At 36.9% G+C, this 20,868-nt stretch overlaps 1 protein-coding gene and 1 non-coding gene across 4 annotated transcripts; one reads left to right on the top strand and one right to left on the bottom strand.

Moving 5' to 3' along the window:
• Positions 1-7,358: 7,358 nt before the first annotated feature.
• LOC122082472 (digalactosyldiacylglycerol synthase 2, chloroplastic-like) lies at positions 7,359-13,737 on the top strand. 3 transcript variants are annotated; one of them, XM_042650068.1, is made up of 5 exons: positions 7,359-7,532; positions 9,229-9,502; positions 9,786-10,049; positions 11,702-12,051; positions 12,689-13,737. In XM_042650068.1, the coding sequence occupies exons 2-5, from the start codon at positions 9,272-9,274 to the stop codon at positions 13,209-13,211; spliced, it is 1,368 nt and encodes a 455-aa protein (XP_042506002.1). In that variant the 5' UTR covers positions 7,359-7,532; positions 9,229-9,271; the 3' UTR covers positions 13,212-13,737. The 3 variants fall into 3 exon arrangements, with proteins under 3 accessions (XP_042506002.1, XP_042506001.1, XP_042506000.1); XM_042650067.1 differs by having other exon boundaries at positions 9,204-9,502; XM_042650066.1 differs by having other exon boundaries at positions 9,174-9,502.
• On the bottom strand, positions 13,615-13,686 carry TRNAP-AGG. The gene has a single exon. It is a non-coding gene; the product is annotated as a tRNA-Pro (tRNA).
• Positions 13,738-20,868: the final 7,131 nt, after the last annotated feature.

The following is a 20,868-nucleotide window of genomic DNA, read 5'->3' as shown; positions in this document are numbered from 1 at the left end:
ACCTTTAGCTTTGGAAAGAAGTGATTTCAATCTATGTACAAGAAGTTATGATCATTTTCCTAACCTTACCTGAATTTGTTTATTCTAAACAGACCTTTCTTTAGTGAACTTTAAGAGAGCTAAAGACCAATTTATAATTCAATTTAAGGCCCGATTATTTTGTATTTAAAAATCAATAATTTACATAAGAAACACTGTAAAATTCAATTTCAAATGGAGTTTGGAAATGAAGACTTGTAACATAAGATTTGGGGCTACTCACAACATATGCCCAGAAATTTTGAACCCAATACTTTGGGCATGAAACAAATAAAATCATATTAACTAAATAATGGAATGATCCTATGATGGAATTTAGTATGGAATAAGTATTAAAAAAAATGAGGCCTTAATTGAAATAAGAAGCAAGGGATGCTAATGATGCTAATGCAAATGAGGGTAAATTAGAGGACTTACTAAGTTACTGTTATGAAATGGTAGACTGTTACAAGTGTCAAGTAAGCTTGGACAGTGGAAAAACCTTATTAATTATGATGTTACTCCTATGTAGGACATCTCCATTGTACAAGTGTTATCGGACTTTTGGAATATGCAACTGTCAAGAAAACTCAAGGTGAGTGGGACTGACCTAGTTATCCGTCCCAGTTATATGATGGATGTGTATATGTATTACTTACTATATTGATATGATAAATATCATGATGATAGCCTTTAAGACTATTTATTCATGTATTATGAAATGCTTGCATTTGAATTGTAAAATGTGACGTTGTGATTGAGGTTATTATTATGAGATGAATGAACGTTTGTGGTGATACATTGTGTCTATGAAACAAGAAATGCAATTGTGTCTACATTGTGAAATGATGTGCAATTATGAGTTATGGTTCTTTTTGTATTGAGAATGTGGTTAGGTTATGTACCTGACCTAGTGGGGGATGAAGGCATGAGTGTACGATGTAATGTGATGTGGTGTATCTCACCTAGCGGGGAAAGAAGGGGTGAATGCACAGTGTTGAGATATTGCTAGAATAATATGATGGATCATTGTAGGATCATTGTTTTATGACAATGATATGCATTGCTTGATATACACATGTAAGATGGTATAAGTATAGATATTATAATATTTATTATTATGTATGCTAGTGTGAGTATACATAGGGAGGTTTCTCTCACTGAGTTGTCAAGCTTACCTCATTATTATATATTTTTTTCTACAGATAAAGATCAAGGTTATAAGACCAAGAAGGAACCAACAATGTGGATGAATATTTCATGTGTTAGCTAGTAATTGTTGATTTTCTTATAATTAATAGATGTTTTGTATTTCTCAATAGAACTATACGGTTCTAAGGGAGTTGAATTGTAGTATTGCCACTAAGGGAAAATCTGGACATACTGATATAGTAGAATTTTATATAATATTAACAAAACAATTACATTTTAATGGAGGATATTATGGTTTAGATTTTTTTATGAGTTGTCGCATTTCTTGATCATATGATCGTCGCCCGTGAGGGTGTAACCATACCCTTATCCCGGGTTTGGGGTTGCTACACTCTTCACTGCTCCAACAATTTATTTAATATCTGAAACTGACTTAAGCATCTGAGCCTCTTGGTCAGAGCACCTCTTCGGCCCTTTTTTTGTAGGTTTCTCTCCCAGAACGACAGTCGGATTTTTGCACCAAGAAGTTATAATTTTAGTTTTCCTAGAGCCCCACCTCTTCGACCCGACCCAAGTCTTAAATAATGAAAAATTATATTTTACAAGATATAGTGACGTCTAAAGGTATTCATAAAAAATAAAAAATAAAAAATAAAAATAAAAAAAAGGACTGAAATTGCCACTTATTTTTCACCAACAATGCCTAGAAATCTTTCAAGTTGCTTACTTCATTGAATAAATGATGCCAACTCTCTTTGATCTTATTATCGTGCCTCCGTAATACGGTAATCACTAAAAAAGGTAAGGTTTCTTGAGCTCATCGTTCAATCTCTGTCTCTGAATCATGCTTTTTAAACTTGGATCGGCTTGATCGGTATGGATCAGAACGGATTGATATTGGCCTTGAATGATTCTCAATCCTGATTGATTCAATCGGATCCCAATACACAGGTAAGATCCAAGGGTAAAAACATAATAAATAACTGATTTGAATAAAAAACAGTGGTAAATATATCTGAAAGGATCAGATCCAAGCCAATCCACATCAATATCATATTGAGATCTGCCTTGATGTACCCCAAGTTTTAGAATCTTGCTCTGAATTCAGTTTGTACTACTGTCTTAAGAAAATGAAGGGTTGTTGATCACTTGCCCATAACCTTTGAAAATGGTTGTTTCTCTGGCACGCGTCATAGAAAATGAGGTTTATTATTTATTTGATGATGAGGTCTTTTATTATCCATCTGATGTAAGCTAATGCCTACAGGCTACAGCACTTTATCTGGGAGAGTGGTTTGCTTCACCCATCCCCTAGTCAGGATGACCATGTCAATGGTATATGAGACAATCTATTCGATTTCCATTCCTTGTTTCTGAATAATATGTATCCAAACCTTGTACTTTTCATATTTTCTATCTGAATGAAGTTTCTTATTATCCAAAATAAATAAATAAATAAATAAATAAATAACCTTTGAAATATAGATATCCTGATTTATTTCTATACTCATTTTTTTTTCTTTTTCACATTCCCCAACTTAAAAGTATAATTATTTGTTGTTACCAAAAAAGTACAACTTTTAATGACATTGCACCATCACCCCCTTCACCATTGATGAACAATTTTTTTTTCCTTTAATATTCAGAAAAATATAATTAAAAGATAAATTAGATATAGAATTTACGTCCAAGTATCCCTAGACGACATAATTATAAAAATAAAAAACTACAACCCCAACCTTCAGCATTGCCATCAATAGTGGCAAACATACAGGAATTTCCCACAAGGCCATATTTTTTTCGCTAGGAGCCACTTTTCAACATGGACCACTCTAAAGCAATTACAACAGAGAGAGAGAGAGAGAGAGAGAGAGAGAGAGAGAGAGAGAGAGAGAGAGAGAGAGAGAGAGAGAGAGAGAGAGAGAGAGAGAGTTTTTTTACTGCGCAATAGAGGTAACAGCTCAGATCCAATGCCCTGGAGCGTCTTGGCATGCAACCCAACACATGGGCACATGCCTCGACGTGCTCCAAAGTGTTGGATCTGAGCTGTCACCTCTATTGCGTAGTAAAGAAGCACAGTCTGAGACTAAGAGAGTTTTCACACACTAATCAAATTGAGCCAATCTAAAAAAAAAAAAAAAAAAATTGTGCCAAGATAAGCATAAGAGATTTTTTTTTTTTTAACTGAATTTCATATTTAGTCTCATAAAATAATTTATTATATTTATTCTGACAACGGAAGTGTCCTTTTCTTTAAAAGACAAATATTTCTTGGTCGATTTTTCTCATTTAAATAAGAGAAATAAAAGTTAAAAAAAAAAAAAAAAAATCACGAGACTCCATGGAAGGATGGGTAGAAGTGAGAGACGTAGGAGGAAAGTGAAGGCTGAGTACCATCCTCTTTCCTTAAAGCTCGAATCTGACTACGAAAGTGTTTCATCTTCACAGAGAAATGAAAGAATTTTGAGCTGCGATCACCTTTTTTCATCCATCTTTGTTTTGCTTTCTCATACCACAATTTATCTTGTAATTGGGAGGTCTTTAAGAGAGCAGTTTTTGCGTCTGCTTCTCGGCTAAATAGCTCATTAGAAAAATCGACCAAGAAATAAGAGAGTAGCTTTGCGTCTTGTTATCTTTCATTTTTTTCATTCTTAATATATATTGATTTCTAGCCAAAAAAAAAGAAAAAATCCATTGGCAAGGAGAAGGAGAAGCCAATTTTTGGCTAGAGGACCACCTTTAGTATTAGCATTAGTAAATCCTTTAACCTAAAAACTTAAAAAAATGCTATCTCGCACTACATGAACTTATATCTAGGTCTATACTGAACATCCCAATTGATTTAAGAGGAAACAAAATTAGGAGAGTTAGGCCAAAATTAGGAGGAAGATATTTCTAAAGCATATGAAATATGCATGATTGTGAATGATTGTTGAACAATGTTAGTTTAGACATCAGTTCTGTATGTATTTCGGTTCATTCAGAAAAAAAAAAAAAAAAGTAATCATGCAATGGTGGTCACATGGAATTATCATCTACTAAGCATCGTGATGGATTTGTCACTGGCAAAACTTTCGTTTTAAACATTTGTACAATGGAAGGTATTTTAGGTAATTGAGATGTCCAACTCATGTTACCGTCAAGATGGTGTTTTCTATAATGGTGCTTTATCTTTTCTAGATAGCTACTTGTAACTAGGGCTACTACAACAGACCAGATTGAGTTGGGCTTTTTAAAATTTTAGTCCAACCCTAAGTCCTATTGGATGGGACCAAGTCCATCCTGAACCCTGACTCAAGGCCTAAAATCTTCAATTTAGGCCCAATTCTGCAAGGCTCAGCCCCGCTTGATTGGCCTTGATTGGATAGGGCCAGGTCGAGATGTCCTTGATTGGTCCAGATCCTAGTTTTCCATTAAGGGTTGGGTATACCCTGACCCTGACCTTAACCCTATAAAATGTGAAATAATTAAAAATGCATTTGATTGTGCATCTAAATCCCTTGGAATTGAAAAGTAAAAAAAAATTATATATATATATATATATATATAAATAATTATGGCAAAAAAATCAAGGTCATACTGAAGTCAAGGTTGAGCAGGGCCAAAAGTCAAGGTAGGGCTTAGGGTGGACCGGGCGGGCCATAGACATCAATCCTTACCTGCCCTAACCCTAACTAGGTCAAAAAATTTCAAGGTCAAACTGGCCCTCAAGGCTAGAATTTTTGGACCTAGCCTTATGTGGGCTCAGGGCGAGTTCAGGCTACCAAGGCCAAACTTTCACCCCTACATGTAACTAGGCATGATCGCTATAAGAAATGGGTGCATCAGCAGAAAGGCAGATGCTTACTGACGGTATAGTTTTTACTGCTGCTATATCACCAATGCATACTATATATAATAGGGGATAAGATATTACTACTATTTTGTATATATAATCAGTGGTGGTAATACACCCAAAAAAAAAAAGTGGTGATAGCATGTTAGCGTTACTATATATCTAAAAAATTTATTATATACCCTATATTTATTGTGACGGTAAATTTAAGGTGGTTTGCATCAAAATCAAAACCATGGCTTTCAATCTCCATATCCTGTCTATCCCTTCCAACTAGATGCGAAGGGAATATACTAAGTATGTATGAAGCTTCTCACCTTGCTGCAGAGGGTGAAAGCATCTTGGAGGAGGCCAAACACTTTACAAGGACAGCTCCAAAGGGAATGAAGGGTAATATAGACTCAAACCTAGCAAAACAAGTGAATCATGCTTTTGAGCTTCCTCTTCACAAGTGGACATATATGAGAAAAAGGAGAACTCAATTCCTGCTTTAATCCTACAAGCAAAGTTGGATTTCAATATTGTGCAAGGAATACATCAAGAAAATGTAGCTGATTTATCAAGGTATGTCCATATTATTACTTCCATTCTAAAATTGAATTCATTCCAACACTCATAAACACAAAAAACATTAATTCTATTTATGTATATTCATTCTTGTTTTTCCTGTCCTGTCTAGGTGACTTGGAAAAATTTGGTCCTTGGTGATCAGTTGGAGTATGCAAGAAATGATCTGATCCCATGCTTTTTACAGACAATTGGTTTGAACCCTGAGCCTCAATATAGTAATTTTAGGAAGGAACTCACTTAGGTTAATTAATATGCTAATAACCACGATCGATGATGTTTATGATGTCTGGTATCTTGGAAGAACTTGAATGTTTTAATCATATTTAGTAATGATACTTTGTACATGTAATTTTTATTTTATATATTATAGCAAAGGGTTTTGGATGCAGAGTGAGTGATTGTATAAACTAGTTAATTTTCTAACCATATTTAATAATGATACATTTTACATGTAATTTTTATCTTACATATTATAGCAAAGGGTTTTGGATGCAAAGTGAAGTAAAAATTTATAACTAAATATAATATGATTTGAAGTTAATGTTATAGTCACATTGAGTAATGATTACATACATTTCCTTTTATGAGCTTGAAAATTTTATTTCCCTTCCCTTTAGATTCCCCTTCCAACCAAACAGAGCCTCAAGGTTTAATTACAATTACTCTCCTACACTTGCTCAATAATTACTAAAACTCTTTTACTCCAAACTTCTTGTCTGATTTCCTTCAAAAAGAAACTTCCTTCTCCCTTACTCCCGTGATAATTCAAAATTCTTCGACTATCCTAGTCACTCATATCTCTCCCCCAACAGCCCACCTTCAACTTGTTACCCCCACCTTGCATCTCTCTCCCTGATATTGTTTTAGAGCATGGTATTGGAATGGGTATCAGTCATCCCCAAAATCGTTACAATATTGAAACGGTTCAGTATCAGATTGCCCGTATCAAATCGATATACCCTGCTTTACCTTAAAAGTGATTTTTTTTTATCCCTAATCTGTACCATTCAACCAATATAATATCGACCAAATATCAGGATCAAACACTTGCTAAACCGATACAGATCATCCAATTCGATACCAATACTTAGAACCATGCTCCCATCCTAGGGGTGTCAATAGACCCTAACCCAACTCTAAGGTCTCTAAACTCAACCCAAGTCCTGCCCAGCCCCAGTTTGGGCTGGGATATCTCAGCTTAGGCCCAACTCTATCGTGTTTAGCCCAGCCCAGCCCACTCCTACTGGACCTTGATTGGGCCAGGCTTAACCCAATCTAGCCCAGCTCAGTACTATAGGTTACTTGATTATTTGATCTAAATGAATTGCAAAGGCCAAAGATCAAAGTTTTTGTATATATGTAGATTATGAAAAACAAAAAACTTTTTACAGGCATTTTTTTACAAGTATCTATTTATAATTAACATATTTATATTATTACATACTCAATATACGAGGTTGGTATGAGTTGGGTTGGGTTGAGACTCAACCTCAACCCAGGCCCAATCCAACGCGGCCTTAGGCTTTAAATTCTATCTTATTCCACCCTTTGGACTTAAATCTTGGCCTAGACCCTGTTTGGGCTCAGGATGGGTAAGGCGGGTTTTTTGACACCCCTATCCCAACCCATACCCCACCCCAACCCACCCCACTCTTATAGGAGAAAATATTCTCTTCTGTGTTTCAGCTTGTGTACTTAACTGGATAAGTGACGCCAGCTAATAGAAGGCGTGCAGAGAAAAGTTATCTAATATCTATCCTCTAAGAATCACGTGCCTTGTGGGGATTGAATCATTCATAATTCTCACCTGTTAAAAAACTCCCCGCCCTTGCCCGAAACGACGACTACTCATCGTTCTAATTTTTGAACCTCTCCGTCCAAATTCTTTCCTTTAATCCCTTTACCTGTTTTCAATTCATCAAAAGAGCGAGTTGCAGATTCGATAATCACCGAAAAGGTGAAGTTTCTTGAACACATCTTCCAATCTTTCTCTTAAAATTTCCGTCTCTGAAATCATTTTCTTTTTTTATTTATAAATAATCTGAACTGCTTAGATTGCTTTCTTATGTTATTACTTTCGTATCCAATTCCACTTCGTTTCTTGTTAGGTTTTGTTAAAGTTTCATGAAAAACCGATACGTAATTCCTCAAAAGTCATATGAAAGTTGAATTCGAATGTTCTACTGTCAACTCCTCTGAGGTTTTGAGGCAGCCTTTTGATTTTCACAACTAATTCATATGCCTTGAATTTCATTTTTTGTGAAAAACTGTGTCCGTGAAATTGTTTCTGATTTGGTATTCTTTGTTGATCTTCTTGATGGTTCTTGAGGGATTTGGGGTTCTCGTTCATTACTGGTATAACAAGCAAAAGAACTACAGACCTAAAGTCATGTCAAATGTCAGAACATTCAATTAATACCATGGTTTTACAGGAAATTAAGATGAAGAATGATTACACTCACTAGGATATGCAACCTGTGGTCCGACATAATTTGGGTTTGGATTTCAGTTGGTATGAAGCATTCTATGTGTAACTTCTTCAGGGGATGTGAAGGAGTTCTTTCTCATCGGTTCCTCCTACTTAAGCTCTGTTCTTGATTTAGAACATTGGTTTGCGCTGAATTCTTGGTCCATTGCTTCTGCTTTTTACATGGTTACTTTGTTCTCGAACCCAATTAGAATGTATCTTTTGTGTTATGAACCACTCTACAAATAGTAAGTCTGTTACCTACTTAAATGCTTGTACTATGTCTTTCTTTTGAAAATGAATGGTGGTTGATCACTTGGCCATAATCCTTGGTATACAGATCCTGATTTATTTTCATAGTCCTTATGACTTCTATTTCTTATTTTATTTATTTATTTATATTTTATAACAGCTAGCAGCATTTTAGAATAAGCATATATGATGTTTATACATAGTAGTTGGTTCACCTTTAATCATCCTCAATCCAATTAGGCTAGGTGATAAGTGAATTTGGATGCTGAATTTACATTGATAAACCAGATTAAGTGAAAAGAAAAGGAGAAAAGTAGTAACCTGTGCAGCAGTTCCAAGAACCCAACAAAAGTAGCAGCTCTTGAAAACCCACCATTGGCAAGAAAAGAAACTTTTGGTACCTAATTCAGAACCTTTCCTCCCAAAATTTATCTAGAGGAAGTGAAAATTTTGGTACCTGATGGTTGGTTACTAATCCTCTGAAAGGATGGGCTTACCTGTCGAAACCCAAAAAATTTCAAGCCTTTTATTAAAATTTGGAAGATTCCAATTTGCTTAGTTGGTAAAATCTGTGGAACTTTGTAACATTGATATGGTCTCAGAACCTGTCTTAACTTAATAGCTAGTTTCTTATTCCTTCCCACACACACACCCCTCCAAATCCAAAAAAAAAAAAAAAAAAAAAAAAAAATAGAAGAAGAAGAAGAAGAAGAAGAAGCATACCAGTTAACTTCATACTTTCATGGTTATATCAATGAACTACGCTTTCTAATGATTTCTTCTGTATTCTGTCAATGCAATGCAAATATCAACTTGTGGTTCTCTTCAAGATTTGACTTTCTAATTGCGTACAATTTCCCTTAAATTACAAATTATAAGGTAGCTGACAGGCACATAGCCTTCACACAGTTGAACCTGATGATTGAATGGATAGGAAGCAGCATATTGCAATATTTACTACTGCGAGTCTTCCATGGATGACTGGAACTGCTGTTAATCCTCTATTTCGTGCTGCATACCTTACAAGAGATGGAGAGAGAAAGGTTACTTTGGTGATTCCATGGCTATCTTTAAAGGATCAACAGCTAGTTTACCCCAACGAGATCACATTCAAGTCTCCTACAGACCATGAGGCTTATGTCCGTCAGTGGGTTGAACAAAGGACTGGATTTATATCTGGATTTAATATAAACTTCTATCCTGGAAAGGTAAATTAGAGCTCCACATCTTTTTTTGTTTGATTACTTTTTTCAAGATAAACCTATCATAAATGGTTAAGATTCATCAAATGTAGGAATTTTTTGACATTTGAGGTTTGGATTCAGTATAGTTCCCAGCCATTCTATATACAGTTTTGTCCTATATTGCTTCTTTAATTGTTTTGTTTGCTAGATAAAGGACCTACGAATTTGCCTTTGCAGAATCTCCTGCTTGAAGGGTCCTTTTTCTTCTTTCTTTTGTTTGACATTAAGTTATTTTATCAACTTCCAGTTCTCTACAGATAAAAGGAGCATTCTAGCTGTTGGGGATATTACGGAAATCATTCCTGATGAAGAGGCAGATATTGCTGTCTTAGAAGAGCCTGAGCACCTGACATGGTACCATCATGGACGCAGATGGAAAACAAAATTCCGATTAGTCATAGGGGTTGTTCACACCAATTATTTGGAATACGTGAAGAGAGAAAGGAATGGGATGCAAGCTTTTGTTTTGAAACACATCAATAGTTGGGTTATCCATATCTACTGCCACAAGGTACTTTTCTTTTTCTTTTTTTTTTTTTTTTGGGGGGGTGGGGGGGTGGGGGAAGAGGGGAGTTTCGCTAGGTTCTGTCTATAAAGTGATTAATGCTTTCATACTCCTACAATTGAAGCACAGTAAATTACTTAACTCTATGATTGAGTTTAGTCTGCAATATGTGTTAGTTTTTTTTGGAATGCATAAAGGCGACATCAAATTGTTACTTCTTTTTATTATTATTATTATTATGGTTGGACTTTGGAAACAGCCTCTCCTGAGAAGAGGGGGCAAGGCTGCATACATTGCCCCCCCCCCCCCCGACCCTGCAGTAGTGGGAGCCTCGTGCAGTGGGTTGCCCTTTTTGTTTCAAATTGTTGCATATTGTATTTAGTATGTTGATACCTTTTTGGTATACTGTTATTTATTCATGTTCAAATTTTCAAATCTGTGCTCCTTCAGTTGGTTACTAGGAACTATTACATGATGTGTCTTATAGCTCATTGTTGGAGAACCTTTCACCATTGTTATACTCTTATTTTTACTAGAATTACACTCCATAATCTATATATTCTATCCTACTTCAGCGTTTGTCTTTTTTATAGTTTGTCTCACTAGAATACAATGTCCATATGAGACATCAAAATAAATTAATAAATGAATTCTTTGGTAATGGTACTGTGTTAGTAATTGGATCTTAATTTTCTCAAATCAAGTTATATTGGGGGATCTTGGATTGTTTCGTACGTAATTGGAATTTTCATGATACCAAAATTTAGAGAAAGAGGCAAGTATGGCCTTTACCATTTGAAATGGACTGAAGTACAGACAACAGACAAAAAAACAAAAAAACAAAAACAAAAACAAAAAAACAAAAAAACAAAACAAGACAAAACAAAACAAACTAAGTTTGGACCTAAATTGAAAATTTAATAGTAGCAGCATATTGAAATTAATTTAACTCAAATTTGGAATCTGAGAAATATTAAACACAGAATATACAAGTAGTCTGTGAGACCTCAAAAGAAGATATTTAGAATTGACCTAAAAATATAAACCCAAGTAGTTTGGGATGGTTCTGACATGTGCGAGCAATACCATTGATTTATTTAGTAAGAATATGCGATAGGATGCAAGCTAGAGGTGGTATAAGAGGACCAGGGAAGTCCAAAGATGGTATGAGTTGAAGTGGTATCAAAGAGTTGATAGTCCCAGGACAGGTTTTGTCTAAGCCCGCCTCAAGTAGTTTGGGATAAGATTATTGGGTGGAGTTGGGGTAACCATGTCTTTTCATATTAAATATTTTAAAATGTACTCTTCATCCAGAATAGTCTTCAAAATGATACCAACTAATTGCTTTCACAGGATTCAATTTTCTCTTTGTTGTTAGATAGAATTCATGGATTCCTTGTACTGTTCCTGATTACCAACCTTGACCTTGCTTGACATTACTTTCTTTGCTGGGATTTTCGAGCTACGGTTTCTTCCTCGTCATTCTTGGACTGTTTTCCATAATGATCTCTTTCACACTTTTGGATGATTTATTCTCATATTGGTTGGTTGACAATCATTTTTGTTGAGGAAACCAAATGGAAGACAAAATCCACATATTTCCTTCGGTCCCCCTTTTGCTTGATAATTGACTTACAAAGTAGCTCCTTCCATGACAGGTTATAAGATTATCTGCTGCAACACAGGATCTTCGGAAATCAATCATATGCAACATCCATGGAGTCAACCCCAAGTTCATTGAGGTTGGTAAGAAAAAGCAAGAGCAGCTGAAAAATGGAAACAAAGCCTTCACAAAGGGTGCATACTACATCGGGAAAATGGTGTGGAGTAAAGGCTATAGAGAGCTCCTCGAACTACTTAATGATCACCAAAAGGAACTGACAGGCCTTCAGGTTGATTTATATGGAAATGGAGAGGACCATGATCAAGTTGAAGCAGCAGCCAGAAAATTAGAACTTACCATCAAGGTCCACCCAGGCAGTGACCATGCTGACCCTTTATTTCATGAGTAAGCCCTGAAAACTTCTGATCTTAACTTATTCTTAGCACACCTCCCTTCTCTCCTCTCTTGGTGAAAAGTGGACAGGAAATTTAACTCTGTTGTTGTTATTGTTTCTGAGATATAAAAAGTAGGAAATTTGAAGCGCACACACAATGCGCAGTTTTTGTGATTTAAAGGACAGAATAGAGCTTTCCTAACCTGTGCTCTTTGGTTTGTGTCCCAACTGATTGACGGGGTCCTGCTTATGAGATTATACCCACCCACAGTTAGAAGTCAGTCCTATAGAAGGTTTAAACATTCAGTCAGTGTGCTCAAGTCTTCCCCTCTTGGGAAGTGGGGTTTTTTTTTTTTTTTGGGGGGGGGTGGGGGTGGGTGGTCAGACCATTATGTAATTTGATTGGGTTGCTTGTTAAGCAAAGCAATCTCCAACCTACACACTCAAAATGGTGGTCAGCTCCACAGCGTCTATTCTTCTACCAGTGTGTGTGTAATATTATTTCCTTGCAGGAATACTGTGGAAATAGTCTTAAAACACTTTTTGTGTGTGTGTGCTAACTTTTCTTTAAATTAGATTGCTTTATCTTGTATATCAGAATGCATGAGGTTGGTATTTCTAGTTCATTTTCTTTATCTTTTCTCTCAGTTATAAGGTGTTTCTAAATCCAAGCACAACAGATGTTGTCTGCACAACCACAGCTGAAGCACTGGCAATGGGGAAAATTGTCATTTGTGCCAACCATCCCTCAAATGAATTCTTCAAACAATTTCCAAATTGCCATATATATGATGACGCTGAAGGATTTGTCAAAGTGACACGCAAGGCACTGGCTGAAGAACCAGTCCCCCAGACTGATGAAGATAGACATGAACTCTCGTGGGAGGCTGCAACAGAGCGGTTTCTGAAGGTAGCTGAGCTCAATGTGGCCTCCACAAGAAAACCAGAAAAAGCCCCAACAAAGAATTTTATGTCATTGTCATTGAATTTGAGGAGGAAGATCGAGGATGCTGCTGCATTTGTGCATAATGCAGCTTCTGGGATTGAAGTTGCACGTAAAGCTTTTGGTGCAATTCCTGGAAGTCTAGAGCCAGATGAGGAACAATGTAAAGAGCTTGGGTTGGCTGTTTCCAAAGAGAAGCATGGTTCAAAGCGTGGTTCAAGACACTGATACAGTGGATGTGCTCTAATGCAACTTAAAAAATTAAAAATTAAAATTCATCAGGCACGCTGCAGAATACATGTGTATCAATCTCCCCAGGAAATTCTGTGTATAGGAAGTTTCAAATGTGATATCAGGTATGAAAATGTAGGACTAATGATTGTTGTGTGCAGGTTGGTGTTGCTGTAATTGATCATACTACTTGAAGTGATTAGGGCATTTAACTGTAATTACATGTATGATATCCTGATCATACTGTGGCTGAGCTAAGGTAAACCTCAAGGCCCCTGGAAGAAAATTATTGGTCTGTGCTAGTAGGTGAACCTCAAGATCTGGGAAAGTAGATCTGATTAGATACATGTGATGGCTCTTGTATGAAGGAAAAAATCATTAAATAAAAAAGGTGGTAAAGGGGGCATTCCGAGAATTGAACTCGGGACCTCTCGCACCCTAAGCGAGAATCATACCACTAGACCAAATGCCCAACTTTGATTTGATGAGAAATATTATAATACTAATCTTAAATATTTTTTTTTATTAGTAGATCGTCTCCCTTCGCCGACTATGTCGAGTCCTATAAATTATTAATTTTCTTAATTTGGATTATAATGTCGCCATTGATGTATTAGGAAGAACAACACAAAACATGAGACAATTAACTCTTTGAGCATTCATGACAAAGTTTCAAAACTTGGAATCAAATCGGTCGATTGAGGCACTTCCGAATAGGTCAAAGAAAAAAGAATATTTTTTTTTAGCCATTATCTTCTTCCTTTGATCACCAAAACACATACAAGTGAAATAATCCCAATAGTATGCCCCACAAAAGAGTGAAAACAGGCCATTGAGAAGTGCAAATTGCCAACCAACATAATTTAGAGGGCCAAAAAAAGGTAGACCTTAATCTGTGGAGGACTACAGACCAATTAGCTTTTGTAGAGTAGCTTCCAAAATTATATCAAAGGTTATGGCTACTTGTCTTCAAGGTTTGCTCTCTGATATCATTGACCCTTCACAATCGGCTTTTGTTCCAGGGCGATCAATTTCTGACAATGTCTTCTTAGCCCATGAAATGTACCACTACATCCGCTGTAAGAAAGAAGGGAAGAAGTGTATTATGGCTCTTAAGCTGGACTTAAAAAAAGCATATGATCGTCCTAAATGGGAATTCATTGAGCAAGTTCTTCTAAGACTGGGTTTTCATGAACACTGGGTTCAGATGGTTATGTCTGGCATCTGATCTGTTAGTTTCAGCTTCCTTCTTAATGGGACGATCAATGGCGTGACTACTCCCACAAGAGGAATAAGACAAGGCGATCCTCTGTCCCTGCCATCTTCTCTCTCTGCTCTTAGGCTCTTATCTCTGTCCTCTCTAATGCTGAGCTCAGTGGTCTTACCAAAGGAATTAAAAAAAGGAACAGAGGAACCCCTATTTCCAATCTTTTATTCGCCGACGATTGCGTTCTTTTCACGGAAGTTCACCCTGATCAGATTCACAATCTTAAAGGCTGCCTGGAGCTTTTCTGCGAGGCAAGTGGTCAGTCTATTAATAGGCATAAATCTTCAGCTACCTTCAGCCCCTACACAGCTCCTAGAATCCGACGATGGCTCTCCCGAACTCTTCATATTCGTTGTGGAATTGGACCCCAAAAATACTTGGGTTTGCCTTTAGAATTTGACGCCTCTAAGGCTTCCCTCTTCAAGGAAATCCGAGATAAGACCTTTAACCGAATTCAGGGGTGGAAAGAACGGCTGCTAACTTATGCTGATAAGGAAATTATGTTGCGATCCGTCGCTTTTTCCATGTCAAGCTACGCATCCTCTCATTTCAAGCTGCCTCAATCTCACCATGACTTCATTCGTAAGGCAGCTACCAGGTTCTACTAGGGACAGGGTGAAGATGATTCTAGGATTGCTTGGATTTCATGGGAAAGGCTCTGTCGCTCCAAATCTACAGGAGGACTGGGTTTTGAGAATCCCAAATTTCAGAACAAGGCTCTTTTGGCAGAAGTCGCATGGAGAATTTGAGCTGAGCCTGAGTCTTGGTGGTGCTCCCATCTCAAAGCCATTTACTTCCCTCATTGTAGCTTCCTTGAGGCTGGAACAGGAAATCGCCCTTCGTGGGCGTGGCGGAGCATTTTGGAAGGCCGTGAGCTGCTTTACAAAGGTCTAATCTGGATAATTGGCAAAGGTGATCAGATTCGCATTTGGGAGGACAGATGGATACCTTCTTCTAAGGATTTCAAAATTCAATTCCCTCCTTCTCCCCATTGTACCTGCCACTGGGTTTTCGATCTCATTGTGGAATCCTCCAGAAGTTGGAATTCATCTCTTCTTCAACAATGGTTTCACCCTTTGGATGTGGCGGCAATTTTGAAAATTAAGCTAATGCTTATTCCCTGTGATCGTTTGGGTTGGGGGGCCTCCAAATCTGGGAAATTCACTGTGAAGTCTGCCTATCAGATCCTTTCCAATGAGCAAGCTGATCTGGGCGCTAGCAAGGCTTCCTCCTCCAGACAATCTATTGCTCGGAATGTCCAAGATAGCACAAGGAATTTCATTTGGAATTGCCGACCTTACCTAAAATTTGCTCTCTGTTATGGAGAATGTGGTCTTATGGCCTACCTTCTGCTGAGGGCCTTCGAACTAGACAAGTTCCAGTAGATCCATCTTACCAACGATGTGGTGCTGCTTCTGAGACTGTTGAGCACTGCTTTTTGTACTGCCCTTACGCAAAATCTGTCTGGTTTGGCTCCTCTTTGTGTCACCGCACTCCATCTGATGAGCTTAATCCAATCCACCTTTGGATGCAACAGTGATACTCTGATCTGGGCCTTGACAAAAGGCCTTCCAGACTCTCTTTCGCCCTCTGTTCCTTCATTTGTTGGGCGTTATGGCTCTCTCGCAATGATCTCATCTTCAACCATAATGCCTGGTCTCCCGCGGAAACTATTGATATGGCTCACTCTTTATCACCAGGAATTCCTTACTGCTCAATCCCTTCAATTCAAGGATGCTTCGCCTGTTGCCCCTTCGCTGGATGCTACCCCTACTACTAAATGGTTTGCTCCGCCTCTCGGCTTCATCAAAATCAACACTGATGCTGCGTTTAAAGCTAATTTGACCCTGGGGAGCTCTAATGGAGGTGTTGGTCTTATTTGTCGCAACCACGAGTGCATTATGATTTTAGCTGTCTCGGCTCCAGCTTATTTTCCTTCTGCCCTTGTGGGTGAGGCCATCGTTATTCGCGATGGAATCTTCGCTGCTCTGTCTAATGGTTTCTTCCGTCTTATGGTCGAGTCTGATTGCCTTGAGATCATCCATAGCCTTAACAATCCGCTGCATGGAGCTTGTGCTGAAGTCACTCCCATTTTGGAAGATATTCTTTTCATGACTGCTAATCTTGTAATTTGCTCCTTCGCTTTATTGTCATTTAGCCTAACATTCTTTTGTCTCATTTCCAAAAAATCATAAGAAAATGGATGCTAGTTCTTTTTCATTTATGCTTGTTCATTCTGATGTTTGAGGTCCTGCGCCTATTGGCTCTAGATGTGGCTACTCTTATTATGTGACATTTCGTTTATTGATGATTTCTCTCGTTGTACTTGGATTTATTTACATTCTAAGGGCTGTTAACGGCATTGCCGATTCCCTTGCCTGAAAAGGTCGATCCTTAGGTTGTAGGACTGTGTGGCCTTCTTCCACTTCATGGCTCCTCAAGCTGTGTAGCTGAGGCCGCTGCTTTTTCTTCCCTTGGATGAATTAGCATTTCACCAAAAAAAAAAAAAAAATTAAGAGGGTGGGTGACCTCTGCCAGGATACGTGGCTCCCTTGCAGAAAGACACTAGGAAGGTGGAATGAACATCCCATCTGCATGAGCCTGCCCCTATTGGATGCCTGTACAGGTATTCCTATTGGCTTCCATGCTAGCACAATGCCACTTAATCAGGCAGCCCTTTTTTTCAAGCGGAATGTGTCCTCTGTCCTGAAGTGCACCCTTGCGCCTAGACACAAGGGGGTGTGAAAGAACCATAGCACCTCTTTTGGTCGATGCCCATGTGAGAACTCTCACTGACTGGGGCGCTCGCTTAGGGGGTGCACTCCTGGACAGAAATCAGTTTCCCTGAAGAAAAAAAAAAGGAGGAGGCAGGTGAGCCACCAATTCACTTGAGGCTAGCGGCTCAACCAATGGGAGAGATGGGATGGGAGGGGTAGTGGAGACCTTTCCAAAGGGAGGGGAAGAGAGATAAACACAAAGGTGGTGGTTTAACCTCCCTATTCCAAATGAGCTAGGCAACAGTAATTCAAGTTTGATCTCAAATGAGCTGGTTTACCCTACCCCTATATGGGTTTAAATAGCTAAGTTGTGATCACTTTTGGAATTATATGGTTGTGAATGGTATATAATTAGTAGTTTGTATTATCTAAAGTTTAAGCAAATATAAATAATGGAGGTAATCAAAGAAAGATTTTTGGATTGTTATTAATTGTAGGAAATGCTATTTATGGTATCAAAATAGGTAGATGGATTTACCCAAAAAAAAAAATAGATTAAAGAAAAGATTTTATTGGATTTGTGTGGTACGTAGATGCTATGAAAGGCATGGATAGATATTTTTAGAAAACTTTTGTTGTAGGCAAAAGAATATTTCTCCTTCTTTCGACATAATTTCAAAGATCAAATTTTCCTTCAGCTACACTGAATGAGAATTTATTCTTGACAAAGTTTCAAAACTTGGAAACAAATAGACTAATTTAGCATATTTAAATAGGATTAATGGGTGTTCATTCCAATTATCACCAATTCTTTTTCTTTCTTTTTTTTGGTACAAATTATTATCACCAATTCACTAGGCAAACTAAATAGGTAAAGATCAAGAAATTTTCAACTCTTTTTTTTTTTTTTTTTTTTTTTTTTTTGGGGGGGGGGTGGTGTTATCTTCTCCTCCATTGATCCCCCAAAGCATATACAAGGGAAGGGAACAATATTTTCTAGTAAAACTCAAATTTTACATTCAAATTCAGATTTTCTTGAGCTAAAAATCCAAAATTAATCTAAGATCTAAAAGAATTCTTCACTTCTTTTCCCCAATCCTTGCTTCACATGCTTTATCATGAAGTCAAAAAGCCACAGGGGCAAAAGGTACATCAAAACAGACAAGGTCTGTAGTTGGAAAAGAAACAAAGGATAAACTTTAAAGTGTGTAGTCTCAACCACCCACTTAAAAGAGAAGATCCTGTTCATCACAAATCACAGACCTAGGTATTGGTTTTTTTTTTTTTTCTCTCTCTTTTCTTTTTTTTATGAAATGCCATGAACAGTAATTCAAGCTTGATTTCAAATGAGCTGGTTTACCCTACCCCTATATGGATTTAAATAGCTAAGTTGTGATCACTTTTGGAATTATATGGCTGTGCATGTTATATAATTAGTAGTTTGTATTATCTAAGGCTTAAGCAAATATAAATATTGAAGGATAATCAAAGAAATAATCTTGGATTGTTATTACTGGTAGGGCATGCTATTTTGGGTATCAAAATAAGAAGATGGATTTACCAAAAATAAATAAAATGGATTAAACAAAAGATCTTATTGGATTTGAGTGGTAGGTAGATGCTATGTAAGGCATGGATTAATATTTTTAGAAACTTCAACTTTTGTTGTGGGGAAAAGAATAATTTTCCTTTTTTACACAAGGATCGAGATTTCCTTTGCCATGATGAATGAGAATTTATTTGCTATATTAGGAAGAACAATACAACACATGAAACTATTAACACTTAGAATCTTGACAAAGTTTCAAAACTTGGAAACAATTCGACTGATTCAACATATTTAAATAGGATTAATCGGTGTGGATTCTAATTATCACCAATTCACTTCAAAGGCAAACTAAATAGGTAAAGATCAAAAAAATTTCAACTTTTGCGGTGGGGGGGGGGGGCATTATCTTCTCTTCCTTTGATCTCCCCCCTCCCCCGACCCCCGAAAAAAATACAAGTGATGGGACACAATATTATGCCCAAATCTACAAATTTCTTGTGCTAAAACTCCAAAAGATCTAAAAGAAATCTGCACTTCTTCTCCCCAATCTTTGCTTCACGTGCTTTATCATGGATTTAAAAAGCAACGGGCAAAAGATACATCAAAACAGACAAGGTTTGTTATTGGAAGAGAAACAAAGGTTAAACTTTAAAGTTTGTAGTCTCAACCACCCACATAAAGAGAAGATCTTTTTCATCACAAATCTTTGTCAAACCTGTTATATATATATATATATATATATATATTAAATTCAAGAAATTGAGTAATGATGAAAGATAAAATGCCAAGAAAGGATATATATGTAACAACATGGGTCTTGTGTGGAGATGATCACTAAAAGAATTTCCCCTTACAAAGAGATCAATGTTCATGGCATTTCATCAATCTTTGGTTATACTGAATAATTGATGAAGTGCCATGAACACGATCTGTTTGCAGTAATTCATCAATCTTTCTACGGAAGGCCATGAAGAGGATCTCTTTGTAACAATTTGGGTCTTCTGTGGAGATGATCACTAAAAGAATTATTCTTTACAAAGAGATCAATGTTCATGGCATTTCATCAATCTTTGGTTACACTGAACAATTGATGAAGTGCCATGAACACGATCTGTTTGTAATAATTCATCAATCTTTCTATGGAAGGCCATGAAGAGGATCTCTTTGAAACAACTTGGGTCTTCCGTGGAGATGATCATTAAAAGAATTACTCTTTACAAAGAGATCAATGTTCATGGCATTTCATCAATCTTTGGTTACACTGAATAATTGATGAAATGCCATGAACATGATTTGTTTGCAGTAAATCAAGGCTAACCTCGAATAAGCTGGTTTACCCTACTCATGTGTGGGTTTAAATAGCTAAAAATAGTGATCACTTTTGGATAATAATCAAAGAAAGATAGTCGGATTATTATTAATGGTAGGACATGCTATTTAGGGTATCAAAATAAGTGGATGGATTAAAGAAAAGATTTGATTTGATTTGATTTTTATTTTGGATTTTATTGGATTTGTGTAGTAGGTAGATGCTATATAAGGCATGGACATGTTATTTATGGTATTAAAAAAAAAATCTAACAAGGTAAGAAACCTTTACTCTTTCTTTCCCTTATTTTACCTTTTTTATAGAAAGTTTTTTGTTCATCTTTGTGTTCAAATTGTAATAAATATTCTTATATTACTTCACCCTTGTGTTTATCACAATCTTCTTAGATTGTACTATTAGCAATATGTAAATCATTTTCCTTAAAATGAATATACATGGGCTGTGAAAGATCTTTTTCTATTGTATTAGATGTAATCCATCTAGCAAAATATGTTCTTCCAACTGTCGGATAAGGTTCCTTTACTTCAGCTTCCACTCCTTACACCAAGGAGCAAGTTGGCATGTATATCCGAATTTGGATCTAGATCCTGGGAATCGTACATGTGAGGACCTAACACTTATCTTTTTTTTTTTCTTTTCTTTTATATATATCCCTCTTCACCCTTGTAATGATAGAAAGTGGGACAGGTGTTGAATCATCACAAGTGCAATCAGATGATCATACATGCAGCGGATCCAAGCTCTATAAGCTTGTGCTTTCTTAATCTAAATATACTCCCACACCAACACTC

Source organism: Macadamia integrifolia, chromosome 6 (assembly GCF_013358625.1).
Source record: "Macadamia integrifolia cultivar HAES 741 chromosome 6, SCU_Mint_v3, whole genome shotgun sequence".
Taxonomy (NCBI): domain Eukaryota; kingdom Viridiplantae; phylum Streptophyta; class Magnoliopsida; order Proteales; family Proteaceae; genus Macadamia; species Macadamia integrifolia.
Note: the sequence above shows the minus strand (reverse complement) of the source record. Positions and strands in the feature narration are given on the sequence as shown.